The sequence below is a fragment of the Citrus sinensis genome, chromosome 9, assembly GCF_022201045.2.
Source record: "Citrus sinensis cultivar Valencia sweet orange chromosome 9, DVS_A1.0, whole genome shotgun sequence".
Classification (NCBI taxonomy): Eukaryota; Viridiplantae; Streptophyta; class Magnoliopsida; order Sapindales; family Rutaceae; genus Citrus; species Citrus sinensis.
Genome location: NC_068564.1, coordinates 10,863,131 through 10,881,198, shown reverse-complemented (window position 1 = coordinate 10,881,198; position 18,068 = coordinate 10,863,131). Strand labels below are relative to the sequence as shown.

At 31.1% G+C, this 18,068-nt stretch overlaps 3 protein-coding genes and 1 long non-coding RNA gene across 6 annotated transcripts; 1 reads left to right on the top strand and 3 right to left on the bottom strand.

The window, feature by feature from the left end:
- Window positions 1-2,126: 2,126 nt before the first annotated feature.
- On the bottom strand, window positions 2,127-6,686 carry LOC102630917 (uncharacterized). Of its 3 annotated transcripts, XR_008052090.1 has the most exons (5): window positions 6,216-6,683; window positions 5,075-5,315; window positions 4,786-4,857; window positions 4,593-4,709; window positions 2,127-3,033 (listed from the first exon to the last, which is right to left on the bottom strand). It is a non-coding gene; the product is annotated as an uncharacterized LOC102630917 (long non-coding RNA). The 3 variants fall into 3 exon arrangements; XR_008052091.1 differs by lacking the exon at window positions 2,127-3,033 and having other exon boundaries at window positions 4,431-4,709; window positions 4,786-4,863; window positions 6,216-6,686; XR_008052089.1 differs by lacking the exon at window positions 2,127-3,033 and having other exon boundaries at window positions 4,431-4,709.
- A 2,035-nt stretch (window positions 6,687-8,721) lies between these two features.
- LOC102629535 (F-box/kelch-repeat protein At3g06240-like) lies at window positions 8,722-10,044 on the bottom strand. The gene has a single exon (XM_006491548.2). The coding sequence runs from the start codon at window positions 10,042-10,044 to the stop codon at window positions 8,722-8,724; it is 1,323 nt and encodes a 440-aa protein (XP_006491611.2).
- A 475-nt stretch (window positions 10,045-10,519) lies between these two features.
- LOC102629249 (anther-specific protein LAT52) lies at window positions 10,520-11,877 on the top strand. The gene is made up of 2 exons (XM_006491547.4): window positions 10,520-10,779; window positions 11,375-11,877. Exons 1-2 carry the CDS (start codon window positions 10,596-10,598, stop codon window positions 11,728-11,730), a joined length of 540 nt encoding a protein of 179 aa, XP_006491610.4. The 5' UTR covers window positions 10,520-10,595; the 3' UTR covers window positions 11,731-11,877.
- Window positions 11,878-13,509: 1,632 nt separating this feature from the next.
- Window positions 13,510-14,908, bottom strand: LOC102630614 (protein GAST1). The gene is made up of 4 exons (XM_006491490.4): window positions 14,742-14,908; window positions 14,522-14,593; window positions 14,388-14,421; window positions 13,510-13,850 (listed from the first exon to the last, which is right to left on the bottom strand). The coding sequence occupies exons 1-4, from the start codon at window positions 14,808-14,810 to the stop codon at window positions 13,669-13,671; spliced, it is 357 nt and encodes a 118-aa protein (XP_006491553.1). The 5' UTR covers window positions 14,811-14,908; the 3' UTR covers window positions 13,510-13,668.
- Window positions 14,909-18,068: the final 3,160 nt, after the last annotated feature.

Sequence of the window (18,068 nt, the reverse complement as noted above, 5' to 3'; positions counted from 1 at the left end):
TTAAAGTTGGTTTTTCTTTTCTAAAACATACATTGATTATATATTATGAATTGTATGCTTCCTATAATATTATCTAGATGATATTCAATATTATTAAGCATTACAAACAATATAATAAAATTCATAATTTATGAATGACATGTATCATAATGCATAGAGTGGCACTACCTATTCTATATAGCATGTTATCATGACATGTTGCCATCCAAAACATAACATATAGAAAAATAATTAATTAAATAATATTAATTCATGACTTTCCCAAAATGAAAAAATACATTAACCCTAAGCCTAATCTTTATTGGGTTTCTTATCAATGTCCATCTTCCATAGGCTTATCTTTGTTAATGGATTAAGGAAAATTGAGCTTTTAAATTTATTATTGGTCCAATTTTAATTTTCAATGAAAATAAATAATAATTTTTTAACAATATTTAAATAAAATTTTTGGACCAAAAATAAATTAATGTGTTAAACTTTTATCTATGCATTTTAATTCATTAAGTCCAATTTCAATTGGACCTAAAATTAGGATTCATTAAGCGCAAAACTATTTTTGGACTAAAATGCACAAAATGAAACTTGTCTACCCAAAAGATAAAACTATGGAACTATAAGGACTTCAACGATAGAAACCAACGCTTGCAGCAGCGCTAGAGAAGGCATCGTGAGTTGTTTGGTGGCTTTCCAATGTGGCAGGGACAGTTAAATCGACATCAGAGATGGGTGAACAGTGGCTGGTCTTTGTAGTGGTGGAGGCTGGGGAAGAAAAATATGGATTTTAGGGTTTCGTCGTTTTTATCGTTGAATTCTCTATATTCTATAGTTTTATCTTTTGTACAGATAAGTTTTAATTTTATGCATTTAAGTCTAAAAATAGTTTTGGGCTTAATGAATCTTAATTTTAGGTCCAATTGAAATTGTGCTTAATGGATTAAAATGCATAGATAAAAATTTAATACATTAAATTTATTTTTGGTCCAAAATTTTTTTTAAATATTGTTAGAAAATTATTATTTGTTTTCTTTCAAAATTAAAATTGGACTAATAATAAATTTAAAAGCCCAATTTTCCCTAGTTCATTAACAAAGACAAACCTATAGAAGATGAACATTGACAAGATGCCTAATGAAGATTAGACTTAAGGTTAATGTATTTTTTCATTTTAGGAAAATCATAAATTAAGATTATTTAATTATTTTTTCTATATGTTATGTTTTGGATGATAACATGTCATATAAAATAGATAGTGCCACTCTATGCATAATGATACATGTCATTCATAAGTTATAAATCTCATTATATTATTTGAAATTTGCAAATGCTTTATAATATTAGATATCATCTAGATAATATTATAGGAAGCATGCAATTAACAATATATAATCAATGTATGTTTTAAAAAGGAAAAACCAATTTTAAAATATTGAGTGGGAGAGGGAAAATTCAAGATAATTTTTTCCTCTCTCACTCAATATTTTAAAGTTGGATTTTCCAATTTACAGATTATATCCTATATTGTTAATTGCATGCTTCCTATAATAATATTATCTAGATAAAATCTAAAAATTATCAAGCACATGCAAATGTCAAACAATATATGTCTAAATTCATAATTTATAGATGTCATGTATTATGATGCATAAAGTAACACTTATTATTCTATATAACATGTTATCATGATATGTTATCAACCAAACATAGCATATTAATCAAAAGCAATTAAACAATCTCAATTCATGATTTTCCTAAGGAAAAAATTGACTTAATCAACAAGCCTAATATCTATTGAGCTTCAAGCCAACATCCATCTTCCTTCTTTCTCTTCCTTGTACTTGCTCTTATTCATAACTATTGACTTGGGACTTTTGGAATTTTAAGATTTATCTTTGGTTCAATTTTTAAATTTAAATTTGGGCACCTTTCAAAATAAAATAAAAAAATTCTATTGGATCTTATTTTTTAAATACCTATTTTTTTTAAAAAAATCCAAACCCAATTAGTTTAATAAAATAAACCCAAATTTATCTTTAAAAATTCTTGAGCCAAATAAATTTTATTATTGATCTACCAAAATTTTTATTTATATAACCCAATTTTGAAATCCCTTAAATGGGCTTGGGACCAATATAAATAAATCTGCACAAATAATAACAATTGAGCTTATCAAATTTCTATTTATATTATCCAATTGATAGCCAATAATGGGCTTGGATCCGATATAAATAAATTTGAATTTTTCTGCCCAAAACCTAAAATACTTAGGCTGAATCGTAAAATAGTGAAACTGTAGGGTGCCATGGGGTATAAACCCAAAACCCTAATTCACTTATTTTTCTTCCAGCCGCCACCAACATATATTGTTGGACTTAAATGCAACAACATTTCAAGCCTTGGCAAAAAACATAAATTAGTGAGACAATAGGGTGTCTAATGAAAAAATTCAAAAGAGCCTCCATCCCTTCATGGTTTTCCCTGCCAATTTCAGAGGCGCTGCCGTTTCTTCTTCTCTTGCCGCCATCAACTTTCCTTTGTTTTCTTGGGCTCTTTACATTATTTTATAATAAAAATAATATTTACAAGAACTCCTATACCATAAATGGCTTACAAAGAATCTAAGAACAATGAATTAAAATAATCAAGAGAGAAACGCGGTGAAAATTGACCACCTCTCTTATTATAAATCTATAAAATTAATACAAAGATATATCTAACTATGAATTGAGACAATATTTAATATGCTCAATAATTATATACATTCACATGATGAAATAATATATAAAATATAGTGCCACCCATTTTATACACATAATACAAGAGATTGATTTCATACAGTAACTATATATATTAATATGAGATTGCTCTGATACCAATTGTTCGTTTAAAAATATTTTTAGCAAAAATATTTAGATCGTGATTCTCATACAATCTATAAAATTACCAGAATCTAGAAATTGTACCTTTGCTTTTTCGCTGAAGTAATTTAAGCTCTTAAATCACGACCCGTCACCACCGCTCATGTTAGATTACAATCTGTCACCAATAATCTTCTAGGTTATGACTCAAGTTTGATCTACACTTAACGTATGGACGCCTTTATCACTACGAAAAACAACTAGTAAGAGAAAATATTCATCTCAAAATTAGAGAAAAAACTTTTTTTCTCTAATCTGTATGTTGTGGCTTCTCTAACCCTTTAGAGAAAATATACCATTTTATATCTCTATTCGGTGGAAACCCTAGACTCCATATTTATATATATTTTTTAATTCTATTAAATCAAATTTGATTTAAATTAAAAAATAATAAAACAAAAAGTGTCGTTACTTGTTCTTGTTGTAGGGGCCCACCTTGTAAAATAACACAAGACCCCTTACACACAAGTATATTAAATGAAGTTTCCCACTAAATAATATATTTAAGCTTTTAACCCAAATAACTAGTTATCTTACTTATTAATCCAGTAGAGACGCAGTCAATTAAATGAGCTAACCCGAGGATTTTATGAGTATATACAATAGTGACTACAATAATTAAACCTGTAATTAAATTAACTCAATTATTTAATTCCAAATCTACTCCACTAAAAAATTAGAATTTACCTCCATAATTGTATGTTATCTAGGATAGTATTCTTGAATAATAATTCGACTCATGCCACATTGATTTCTTTACTGAACAATCCTTTGTACCACATCGCTAAATAAATTAATATCTCAAATGTCCAATCAATTTAATTACATCTTATTCTTTGACACTTACTAGTTTTCTCTAATGATTATTTTCAACATACTAATTATGTTGCTACACTCTGACTAGAGAATTTTACGATCAAATGCCGAAAACCCATCAAGAGATGTGTTGTACAAATTATATATTGTTAATCTATAATCTCACTGCTCATAATTGCTTTCACCAAGATACCAGGTAATCAATACTACAAATGTATATCGCGCCCATTGGTAACTCAATTGAAATGATAATTACAATCATAAAACTATAATTAACTCAAGATTAAGATTGCAATAAAATCAATGCCTATGAAATTTAATAAGTCTAACAGTCATTTCAAGGTTAATTAAATCTTATATGTGATACAGTTCAATGTAGTCAAACTACATCAGTAAATTCATACATAATTAAGATAAATCATTTAATGAATTTACTACAGTCTAAACATAAATAGAGCGTCCAACTCTATTTATCAACTGCGAATTTAATTTATTTAATCATAAGATAACTTGTATTTATGTCTTTTGTGAATCCATATGATGATCACATAAATACATATAATATGATTAAACAAACCTTATTAAAAATATTTATGCAATTGAAAATATGTCAAATATTTTATTAATAAGAAAATAAATAAATTAATATACTTTAAAGAGAAAATAATCCCAACAGAGCCGCACTTCAAAACAATAGTATCAATAAGAAAAATGCCCAGCTTAATTAGATTAAATATATTAAATAAAAGAAATAGTGCAAAGCTTGCTGCATGTTTTAAACAGCTATGCATTCATAACAGCATACTTGGAGGACCCCATCTACACAATTGAAAACTTATATAGCTAATGTCTAGGAATTACCTTGCAAAAATTCCCCAGTACCTCACCATCATTTTCCGAGGCAGTCAATCCCTGTACAACTTTCTCCAATCCTTTAGAAGTGGCTTGCATTTCCTCCGCCAAAAATTGTAATTGTATCTGCATAATGATTAATCATTCAGCCAGTATGCTGAAGATGGAATTAACTTATAAAAGTGCAAAGAGAAAAGAGTACCTTGGTTGAAGCCTCCAGACTCACAAGATCTTTTGGAAAATCCCGAAGTTCTGGCAAATTTTCAGCAAGCACCTATAGCTTGGAAAAGCCAAAATGTAATTATAAAGAGGAATATAAAGAGGTTGCAATAAAGAAGCTCAAGTAATCTCTATGGAGATATATGCAGTAAGAATAAGATTAATACTTCTTAAGGATATAATTCATTGATATTCACATTAATTCGTATGCAAAACGTGCAGATCCTATTAGATTTAAAATTCAACATGAACTTCTAATTTTTTGAAAAAACCTCCTGAAGAGTTCACTAGAATTCTCCCGTAAAGCCTCCCCTACGCCCAAGGGTTGTGACTGTATTTTAGCCAAGCCTTCAGAGAGATGAGAAAAATTATCCTTGCACTTTTTACCATACATGAAATCAAATGTCCCCTGCTCAATGCAGTGATTTGGTTTCTGACTCGCTAGCCCCTTTTCCTAAATGCATATCTCTACTTATCACAGTAGCAAGTAATAGCCATTTTTCGTTAAGCTTGCTGCAGGACAAGAAGCAAAAGGAAAACAATTTACTAAATTATCAAAATCACAACGTGTCCGCAAAATAGTCATTGCTTTAGTTTTCTCTACACTACAATTAAAAAAGATGAAAAACTAAAATCATCAACATTAAATGCTTCACGATTGGGGATCCAAGAGGACATAAGATCCACTCTACCAAGCCCAATAAAAATGTAAAATCATAGTTTCCTTGCATACAACATTGATTAATCATCAAATAAAGCATGAAGAAATTAGAAATAAAAGATCTCCAACCATTCAAATCAAAGAAACAATTACACTACATTAAGACTGAGTCAATCATCCTTTAAAGTAAAATTCCAAAGCATCTGCAGCCCAACAAGTAATAATACAAGTAAATGACATAACATTTCAAAAGCAAACTAACACAAGCACCCAAAAGCAAAGAATGATAGGCCATGGCTTTGAGGGATGTTCAACTACGTATGGATTTTTATATGGTCACCAAAATTTGTCTCCTTCTTCATAACGCAATCCAAAAATTAACCATTGTGATAACCATGGATGCCAAATTAATTACTTTCATCGTGATCAATTCGCTAATTCGTTCAAACAGTAGTTGTATGCATATGCTCATGGCCACTGATGTTGTTTCCAGTGAATCTTTTAAACATTTTTCCTATAGATTAAATATTGGGTCCTAGAGAAGTAACGTTCAAAATGCAAACCGTAACTTCAAAATAAGTAAAACCAAACCAAAAATAAGCTTCACAATTTAACTAATTCATTTCCAAAACCCACTTTTCGGCAAAACCCACCCAAACCTTAGAACAGAGATAATCTTTATTTTGATCCAGGTAAGTCACTCACTTCAAATTATTAAATAAGAGAGAAGAAATAACAATATGAACAGATACCTGGGGTTTATTCAACAAAAACTCCAGTGCTGCAACGAGGGCTGGGATTTCTTCAATAAGAACTGCAGCTCGGCAGCTACAGGGAACAACAGGGAAAAACGGACGGCAATGATGGGCGAGTCAGTGACCGGCCAAAACGACGGTGAGAATGGATGGATTCAGAGGGAATTTCAGTGAGACCTTCATGTTGTCCAAGATTTTTTCCGATCTATCATTTTATAGGCTGTGTGTTTTGTTTTTTGCCTGTGGTTTCTTTTAATTTGATACAGAGTTAGTTATGTTTTATTGAGCTTTAGAGAGGGAAGATGAGGTGACAAAAAATTCAAGTGTTTCACAAATTTTAAGACAAGAAAACGACGTTGTCCAAATTTGGGAAAATAAAAATTAATTGAAAATAAAATTAAAAATACACCTGTTAGCGTCAGTGTAGGGTTATGATACTGTAGTATCAACAATGGCGGACACTAATATGTTAATCGCGTTGAAAATCACTCAGTTCATCATTTTTTTATTTATTTAGTATCAACAACTTAATATTACTGAAAATTATTATCCAACTGGTGTAGTCCAAAAACTTTGTCAGCTGACATGCGTGATTATCATATTGATAAATGGATTTAGAATCTCTCTTAATCCAATTTCTTCCAATGTTTAGAGGAGATTTTGATACGTGATAATTAAATAATCTTACGAACATGATTAAATCTACTCTTAATTTTTCTTTATTAAAGACAAAAATTCAACATTTTGGGTTAACTAAAATTCTAAAATTAATTATCAAGCAAACCAACGTTAACTCTCTTTTCCATTTTCTTTCATATATTTTTTTCTCCTTTTTCCCCTTTCTTAGCAAATTAATTGATACATGAATCAACCACCATAGACGAGGTGATTGGCAATACTTATATATATTTTTTATTTTTTAACTTTCTTTGTAGGATAAAATCTTCAATTCCTCTTATCGTTTTCGTTCTCAATCACTGTCACTTGTATGCATATTCCTAAAGCACAAATATATTTTTGAAAAAAAATTAATTGAAGAGTAAAATAAATATTCAAATGAAACCGATTTATAAAATATTACCAATTTACCATACAATATTTCAAGAAAAATGGATCCGACCACATGTCATTGTAATCTAGAACACAATATTGCCATCATATTTTGCATGTCCCATGTCAAAAATGAATGTACAAATTACCGAGGCTGGAAATTAAAAATATATTAATCCAAATTAAAATAAAACTAAAAATAACATTCACAATCTAACTTCTAAAAATTCACTAACCTGGCCCTTTTTTTTTTTTTTCATACAATCGAAGGCTTGTCCAGCCGCTGCCAATCTAACTTCTAAAAACTCACTATCCTTAGCCACTTTTTTTTTTTAAATATAATATTGAAGTCTGGTCCAGCGGCTGCCAGTATCCTTTAGATTTGGCTATGCTAGGGAGTGGAATGAAAGTGAAGGAGAGGGCTATGAAGATGAACAAAACCAAAACAGCCCTCTTGCGATTTGCAACGACGATTGAAAGAAAAAGAAGAACGATTAGAGTTAACATCCATTTGTTTGTTTGTTAGTTTTAGAATTTAACTAGCCTAAAATGATAAGTTTTTATATTTAATAACGAAAATTAAGAGTTAATCCTGTCCATAAAATTACTTAATTGTCTGTGTCAAAATCTCCTACAAATATTAGGAAATTAAGATTAGATTATGTGAGGGATAAGCTCTGATTTTATATTCTTTGAAACCATTCTTTTCTTTCATAATAATCTTTTATTGCCCATATCTCAATCCACATATACCTAGCTAGAGCCAACTTTCACTTGATATTTATATTTTATTAATTTTATTTCTTGTATTTTGTCATCAAAATGGTGATAAAATAATCTTTTTAGATTGAATGACTTAATTTCTTAATTGAACTAAGATAATTCTGAATTTTAAAGCTATTGATTGATTCTTCTATATCAGTCATAAAATACTTTAATCAAAACAAAAATCTTACCTTTTTGTGTGGTTGATGGGAAAGTTGATTGATTTTCATATATCAGTCATAAAATGCTTTAACCAAGAGAAAAATATTTCATTTTTTGGTAGTTTATGCAGAAGTGGATCGCATCGAGATTCTCACTGTTATTATTGGTCGGAGGATAATTAATCACATGTATATGGAGCAAAAGGAGGCCACCAGCCTATCATTGCCTCGCCGAGTGTTTCAAACCGACGCGTCATGCGCCTCAATCCGTCATCGATTAACTCAAGCGACACTACTATAAAACTATCCTCGGCACACAATTCTCTCCATCAATAAATTCCCTATTTGATATATGAATGATGCCACGCGTCATAATATATGCAGAAAGTGGATTATAAGAATTAATGAACTAGCTAGCAATGACAACTTAAAAAGAATAATTAAATATAAGAATAAAGTTTTTAATAATATAGAAACAAAAATTAAGAGAAATCTATCCATGACATCAGGGAACCTCCGCAAATGGATTACTTTAAGTTTTTAAAAGAAAGAACACTCCCTGTAAATCTGATTGTGTCATGATGGTCAAAATTTTTCGGCACAGGACATATCCTAAGATGACAATCATCGTTTTCTAGATCAAGAACGAATTTATTATCATGGCGAAAAGTATCCAAAACCATCCAACGACCGGCAACAACAATAGAGCAAACATATTCAAAAAAATCTTCTTCTTCAATTCTGTCACCATCTTGATCGGTACTAATTTTATATGCTTTAGACCATTCATTTCTTTCATAATGATCTTTTAGTACCCATATCTCAATCCAAATATATTCTGTGTCACCATCATAATCATCAGTGGGAAACGTAACTAGAGCCAAGTTTCCCCTCAGGTTTATCAACGAAGGTGAACGTGGTTCCATATCACAGTCTATTGGGAGATCAATTTTTTTGAATTCCTCTTTGTTGAAGTCAAATGAGAATATACACCTATGTATATTATTTTGGTCGAAACTTATCCAATGCATGTCTCCGTATGCGGACACACCAAATTCATAAGAAACATCAGGACGTAAAGCCAATGAGGATGAAATTATTCTCCAAGAATCATCCTTCCCCAATGTATAAACCGCAATCTTATAATCTGATAGCTCTATCACCGGATACGATTGAACAATCTTATAAGTACCAGTTGCACTATCATATCCCATTCCAAAATGCCCTCTCAAGCCCCTGTATGCATCATAGTAATCGTGCTGGTAATCGCAATAATACCCGAGTTTTGGTAGACGTAAAACTTCTCTTCTGAGAGGATTCCATAAATGGACGTGATCTTTAACATGACATGACGATTCTCCAAAGCATATGAAACCATAAGCAACAAAATAAATTGGTGTGTCACGTTCGTTAGAGAAATCTAAGTTGGTGGGATATTCACCTGGCTTCAAGGCATTATTATCATCATATATGTATGGGAATAGGGCGTGTTCACTTTGCTTCAAGGCATGGCCATCATATATATATGGGAATACGCCATCTCGATTCGCAGATAAATTTAGAGGCAGATGGTGAGATTCTTCGGTGGCAGCCATAACATGCGCGTGTGCAAAAGAGTGACTATCAATTATGTTGGACCAAGTTTTAGAGACACATCGGAAACGCAAAAGTACTTTTACAGGTTGTCTCAGAAGGATATTATAAATTATATTAGAAGGAAATTCCATGCTGCATAATTTGATGGTTGTTAATTGAATTTGGTTTTGTATGCGTGGGTTAAAGTAGCTTAATTGAGACTTTGGCTGTAGCTTGTTTGCGTTTGATTTGGATTGTTTAGGAGTAGAAGCCATGGCAGAAATGAATTAAAGGAGTGCTTAAGTTATGGCGATAATGGAGGATTTGATATCTGCATTGGTTGTTATTTTTATTTTTGATGATGGTTATTTTGGTTGGGCAGTGCAGAATTGCGGGGATTTGATTAGAAAAAGTCAACCAACAAAACTAGCGAGTCTTTTGTGTTTTAGAAGTACTAGAGATGACCTTTCAAAAAAAAAAAAAAACTTGAAATTAATACAAGGTACTAGGGAGGTGTGGGCCGGGCCTTACTTCTCTTGAAAAGTTCGAGCCTGGCCCGGAAAGTGATTAGACATATATTATTTTAATTAGTCAAATGTTTATTCATTTGATGTTGGCTGCAGTGCGCATGATATGCGACGACCCCCTATAAAATCGATACAAAACTTTCAAAATGCTTTGCACGACTCAAGTAGTGCCCTTCCACTCGATGTATTCCACCAACAAACACACATTTAACTTGATTATATATATATATAAGAGGACAAGTTCTTGGAAATTATATTCAGCATCCATCTGCAAATCATCGAAGAATAGAGGAAGAGAAATGGCAACTATGTTGTCTATAGCCTTGATGTTATCCGCAGCATTTTTCATGGGGTGCACCAACTTGGCGGTGGCTAATTATGGGGATGCTTCAGCAGGAGTCATACATGTGGGTGGTCAAGTATTGTGCCAGAACTGCTTCAAGAGCTACAAGGAATGGGTTAATGGCTCCAATCCCCTCAAAGGTATCAATTGACATTTACTTTTCTTTTATACCTGTACCATTCAATGATGTGATTTACTATTCGATATAAAGGGCAAATGACATTTTCATCTCTATTCAAATTTAATTTTATCAATTTGGGTTTTTGAAACTTTTAATATCTCATTTCCTGCATGGTGATAAAATAGTTTAAAAGAGAAAAAAAACTTCTATTGTTAAAGAATAAATGCAACCTTTTTACGTACAGATTGATTATAAGAAACCACTATACATACATATTACAATTAGTTAATTTCTTTGGTGAAGAAACACATTTACTCTTTAGTACTATGTTTTACATATATTTTTTTTTTACTATTTAAAATCCATGGATGAAATGAAATAGGAAAAAATTATGAAGAACCCAAGTAATAAATACAATTTATAAGAGAAAATAAATATTTAAAGTTTGAAATATTATTAATTTCAAATATTTTAAAAAAATTTTAGTTTTTTAAACTAATATTTAATTTTTAAATATTTAATTATGAATAGAAAAAATAAACTTTTATAACTTTTATTTTCACCACAAGCTTTAACATAAAACAAAAGAACTTGTGCTGTATGTATAATTGCAGGTGTTACTGTGTCTCTGACTTGCATGGATGATAGGAGCAGAGCGATGTGTTACAAAAGTGATGAGACGGATGAGCAAGGCCAATTCTACATGACCGTGGACAGAATCATTAACGGCAAGGAATTGAAAGCTAAATTATGCTCAGTGAGATTGGTTTCATCAACTCATGCAGACTGCAGCATTGCCACTAATTTTGCTGGAGGAAAGACAGGAGTAAAGCTCATGCGATCACCCACCTCAATGTTTCGTGACATTATCAAATACAGGGTTGGCCCTTTTTACTATACCACCCCTATGTGTGAAAAACCAGATACCAATGATAGTCAATCTGATGAAGACCAAGGCAGCTACTATTGATTTATCAATAATAATAATGATAGAGTCACAAATAATTTTATATAAATTAGTATGTACAATTTGATGTGGTATGAAGAGATCAACTGAAAAGTAACGACAATTATTTTGTTTTAATTATGTGGATGCATAATACATTTTTACAACTAATTTATTCATGCCGCATCAATTTATATATATTTGTACGAAATGACTGTAACTCTATTATTGCTGCTGATTTATAATGTTCTTGGGATAATCGTAATTTTTTGTTTAGTTAATCAATCTGCTACGTTCTCTTCATGGATATGCAATGATTTTGTGATTTGATAACATATATATTTTTCCTTGCACAAATAATTATAAGGTGGTGAATGATGTGTTATCATAAGAATTAATGAAATATAAATATGGCTTCTTTTTTTTCCCCTCATACTAGGAGATTTTCATTTTTCACCTGTGTTTGTGCATAAAGATCTGCCAAGGTGTGGATTGTGGAATGTGAAATGTTAAAAAATAAAATAAAATAACAACAACAAAGGCCATCGGGTTGGGAAAAAGAAAATTCAGTAACACTAGAGGACTGAATTTACATTTCAATTAAAATGTGTACATTTATGATAGGTCCCTCCATTTTGATAGTGGTGATACAGTTATAAAATCTTATACAAACTAATTTGACATTAATTCATTAGTTGAATGAAAATACAAAATAATAAAAATAGATCATGTGGGCCTAAAAATATTTAATTCAATAAATTTTATCATGCCACATTAATTTATACAAAATAAATTTATACAAGAATTTATGACTATATTATTACTCCGATTTTGATATAATTTTTCTCTATTATTATTCTCATGTTGGCCCCCTTAGTTGTACTGCTGTTATGTTTTAGCGTGCTCTAAAAGAATGGGCTTGGATTATATACTTACCATGGTTCCGCCTCTTTTAACTAAAAGAATTATATACTTACAAAATTCATATCGCAATTATTTACATCTCACGTGTATTTCTCTTCAGGACAAAGTCATCACAAATTTCGCTTCGGCACTATGTTAGTTTTATATTAAGTAGTTTTATACAATGCGATGTATTATTTTGGTTTGTTACATCAAACGATATAATAGTCAAGAAAGGATCTCATTATTTAAACAAAGAATTTAGGTGGTTTTTTGAATATTTTGAAGGAGAAAATAGACTTGGACATTATTTGGTATTGAGATGCTGTAATATAAAAATTATAACTATTATAATATTGTAATTATGAAATAAAAATTAATAGTGTATAGTAAATGTGATTTTAATATTGAAAAAAGTACTAAATGTATTTTAAATTTTTTGTCATACAAGTGTGGGATAAAATAAACTTAATTTTCAAACCGCAACAGTAAGTATTTACTAAATAGTTTAGTATTAATAATTTAAAAGTTACAGTTAACTAATCACAATATTAAATAGGACCTTAAATCTATCATGAATATGGTCGGTGCACGTTCTGTTGAGGAGAGGGGAGGGAGGGGTGGAGAAAATGAGAGTTAATCCCAATTTTAGTTTGTGACAATATCATAAGTAATAAGCATTAAGTTATAAATTACTTAATAGTTTGGCATGACCCTACGAATGTATGATTGTTTTTTTTTTTATGGAGAATGTATAATTGTTATTCGAACCACAGTGAAAATTCTCGTATATTATTATTATTATTATTATTATTATTCTCGTATATTATTATTATTATTATTCGCATACTAGCTAATTATTAGATGAGATTAACCAATTAGGGTAATAGTTGGGCAAACTTCGTTAAAATAGATCGAACTATGTAACATATATAAGTAGTAAACAAATGAACAAACAAAATTAATATCAGATATAAACATACTAAAAGTTAAATTGAGGTGAAATCAAGTAATCAAAAGGTACGTTTATGGAATAAAAGTTAATTAATAATGAGCAGTTCAAGGGCATTTCGGTCCTCCTCTCTTAGTTTTCCAGTTATTGTAGCAAGGGCAGGATTGCTTGTTTCCATAAAATCCAGCAGGCACACACAAGCACTTGGCACAGCACTTTTGACAGAAGAACAAGCATGGCTTCCTGTATTGTGTCTTTGAGCATCTTGTCGTGCATCGTGGTCCGCACTCTGAAGCATCACCACCATAAATTTGAGATGTATTATAATAATAAGGATTTAAATCTATTTTCATGCCGATTTTTTTTGGAACTTTTACAAATATGTAATTGATAGTTATTAGATAAAAATATAAAATTAATTAAATTTTAAGCGTATAGTAATATACACATTCGTACAGTAAAAGATTACGAAGAGTTGGTTACCAATTAACTCAATACTAAAGTTAAATCCAATAATAATATTATTCTAGGAGAATGAAACTTTTCTCCAACATTTCGTACTTTAGCACTTGGCACTTGGTGGGCTTTACCATTAATTTACCATCAAAGAATATGATTTTTACATTACTAGATTGAATTTTATGAGAGGTAAGTTTAAAACGTGACCTCCAAAAGTTCTTAACCCTATGACTTTTTTGATCCACCACATTTTCAACTCTAGCTCCGGCTCTCATAATTAATCATGGTCTTGTAATCAACAGACAGTATGCTTATGGCTCAAAGCACCAAGGAAAACATGAACTGTTTGCAATATTCTGATTCTTACCTTGAGGTTGAAGACTTCCTTGGGTGGTACCGTACTGAAATTGAAGAAAACAAGAGCAAATTTGAGAAACATGAAAGAAATAATTAAAGGAATCGTATAAAGCTACCTAGCAGTGCCCATCTGTAAAATCTCACCGTGGAATGGTTGCCGTTTCTACCACTTGACTCTGCAGGCTGCGGAGTTGGAGCCTCAACAATGCTGGTAGCCTGGGCGAGTCGCAAAATTACGTTTTTAAATTTACGAGAATGAAGATAAATAAAACTGTATGCATGCAGTCTGATGAATCGATCTTGCTTTAGTTAAAATTAAACGGCATACACACACATACACTCACACACACACACACAGACTTACATGATTCTCCACAAGAAAAAGAAAAATCAAAACAAGAGAGAATGCTACAACACTAAGCTTGCTTGCCATTTTCAGTAAGTGTGCAGCAAGTACAGAGAAGGGATAAAGAGATATAGAGGAAGCAATGAGTTGCAAGTGAGAATGAGTGATTATTGAAGCATTTTGGTTTATATTTATAGGCAGTTGAATACAAAATTTGTTTATGTATTTCTTTTTTGGGAAAGGTGCTTCATACATTGCCACAATCTTAGGCAGTGGCATTCTTGTCCTATACAAATGACAGAACCGGTGTACATTTGATGATTAAGTTAATTAAGTAATTAATCATTGCACAAAGAGTTAGAAGATCCGATTCCATGCAGTTAACGTTAGCTCCCCGCCTTTCATGATCATGACTAATTCATTGGTTAATTAATAACACTGTCCTTAATTCTTCTAAACATATAATTACTAATTAGTCATCACTTTCACTTGACCAACGAGAGCATAAATCATGCATGTTAAAGAATAATCGTGTATAATTAATTAATTACTCGTGCTTTTTTAAGAGATCATAGCTGATACGATACCATAAATTAACGTGATGGACCGACGCATATAATCTTCAAAACAACAGAAAGATAAATCTCAGATTGCTATTACATTATCAAAATTCAGGGCCGGTGCCAGACATGTAGCCATCGCCATAGCTTCTTGTGATTCCCTTCCATGTGAAATGGGCAACAATGAAAACGATAGGCATGTTCGCTCACATGCATGCTCTTATATCAGGTTTAACACAGAGCCATGTATAGACTTGTCAGCAGCTCCCTATAAGAAAACAACTTTGCAGAATCAAGACTTCTTGTCAGTATGTGCTACAAGAAACTGATCATTGAATAATGTTATATTCCCGTGACATTGTTTTGTTTGTTTCCATCTTATTTTTAATTTCTTTTATTCGTTGTAATAATCTTGGAAATGTATGAAAGAGAGAGTGAGATACAGAAAGGTTGTTAATTAATTAATTAGTTGGTTGTGTTAGTTTGCTCTCGTGAACCATGCTTCTTGTTTGTTTGCGGAGAAAAGGATGTTTTTAATATTTGTTTTCTCTCCTTGTGTATCCTTCACTGCTAAGGATATAACAACATGTGGATGTTGTTAAGCTTGTGTTTTATATTTGTACTGCCATTGGGTTATGCTCAATATTAACATTGTTGAAGGTACCTGATCAAGCAGGGATGAAGAAAAAAAAAATTATGTGGAGCAATTAGGCATAAATTGATGCCAACTCCTCAAAATTTTGGTAGCTTCCACTCCTTTAACAACCACCTACAATTCTTTTTTCGGATTACATCTATTATCCTAAGTTTTAGATCGAATTAAATTGGCTAATTGTTTTTTTCCACGTATGAAATTCATGTCAAAGACAAATAAATCTTAAAGAAAGTTCCATTAATATATAAGTCTACAACTAAACACTATTTAAATAATGCCTTCTCTAGAAAGTTAAACTTATCTATTATGGAATTTGAATTGATAGTGTCAACAAGTTCTCTTTCAATATAGATAACTATACAATCTGATATAAATTCCTTAAAATTATTACTTTTGGGTTTGAGAAATGCCTTGTGAATTAAATTCCTTTGACAAGGAAAATAATCAACTTCAAAGAATTAAAAATCAAATAAGTGATAAATTTCTTACCATCGCAATATCTTAGAGAGGAAATGAAATTTCTAAAGTAATATGGAGTACTGAATAAGAAATTGGAAAATGACCGTAGTTATTTTTTATAAATAAGAATGGCAATTTTGAAAATCTCATAGCGGCAATTTCATGAACTTAGTGGCAGTTTTATAAATACGGCGGAGGCAACTTTGTGGAATTACAATAATGGCGGTTTTGTAAATGTCTTTTTCCAAAATTTGGCTGGGCTGCGTCCCAACTTAGCCCACAAGAGCTCTTTCTCCTCTTCACAAAATATGACGTGGAAGCAAATTTTCAAACTGTGTTTGGTAAGTCTAGGCTTTGCTAAACATTATATGTATCTAGATTCAGTTGACCTCAAATTACAAGAAATCTGTAATTCATAACGATTCAATAAAAAATATGGGTTGCTTTTGATATACATCAAGCTTATTAATTGGTCTCATGTCAAATTTCTTATAACAAAATGGCAAGGTGGCTCTTGTACAGTGAAATAGAAAGTGCGCCTAAATAGAACCTACAGCCATTTTGTGAGAGTGCTATACCTTACAACATTTGTAAAGTAGCATTCTCCACAAAAGGGCTTATATCTTGAATCACTTCATTTGATAAAATTTTTATTTCTCAAAATACCTCATTTTGTTGTATAATTTATAAAGTGCGTCTTCTTTTTCTCTTCACTCAACCGATCCTCCACTAACTCATCAACACTTCCCTTCTTTTCTTCTTCATTGAAGCCCTCCTCTCCATCAACGCCGGTGCCTATAGCCACTCCCTCCACTTCACTTTCTTTGTTGTTTGGTGGCCATGTTCTTACCTTTTGGGTGGTGGTGATTATTTTCTTTGGAAAACGAAAATCGAAATTATTTTTTAATAATATGAATTTTAAGCTAGTTAAATAGCGACAACTATTTTCATCTTTATTATTTTCCATTACTTATTTTAAATGAATTTTTAAAAAAATTATTAAGTAAGCACACAAAATATATTATTTCAATAACATTAATATTAGATTATTTTGATTCCGTGTTAGTATTCATTTCGTGCAGCAGTGGATTCCAATCGTTTATGGATATTGTGTTCTTTTAATTAAATTTTAAAAAAAAAAATTCCCTGTTTTCCTGAAATGGGTACGTAGCTGAGACTTTGCTGCATAATTTGAGCTCTCAGCATGTAATTGATGGGGTCATTGAATCTTAAGTAAAAGAGATCTTACTTTGAAGCATGCTGATGAAACTATGAAGGAGCTAACTACATTATTTTAGATATATCAATATTGATAACAGAAAATTGCACCATTATATATGACTTAATACTTGGTAAGTGCTAAGAGTATGACTCAATTGTTTTCGTGCCAAGAATGTGACACAATAATAAGTGAAAGTACACAAATACCCTTAGTAGTAACTAACTTAAAAACTAAAAGAAATTTTGAGTTAGGAAGTTCAGAAAGAAGATGTTGTGAGGTTTGGAAGTGAAAGAGAAGGGGAATCAAGTTCTTTCACCGTCGATCTCCATTTTCGTTAGTCGTTCATGTGTGTCTCATTGGAATAGACAAAATCGAGCATTACAACAAAAAATTGAAGGTTCGTTAACCATAGAACTGTGTTTTATTAGTTTTGACAATCTAGGGTTTAT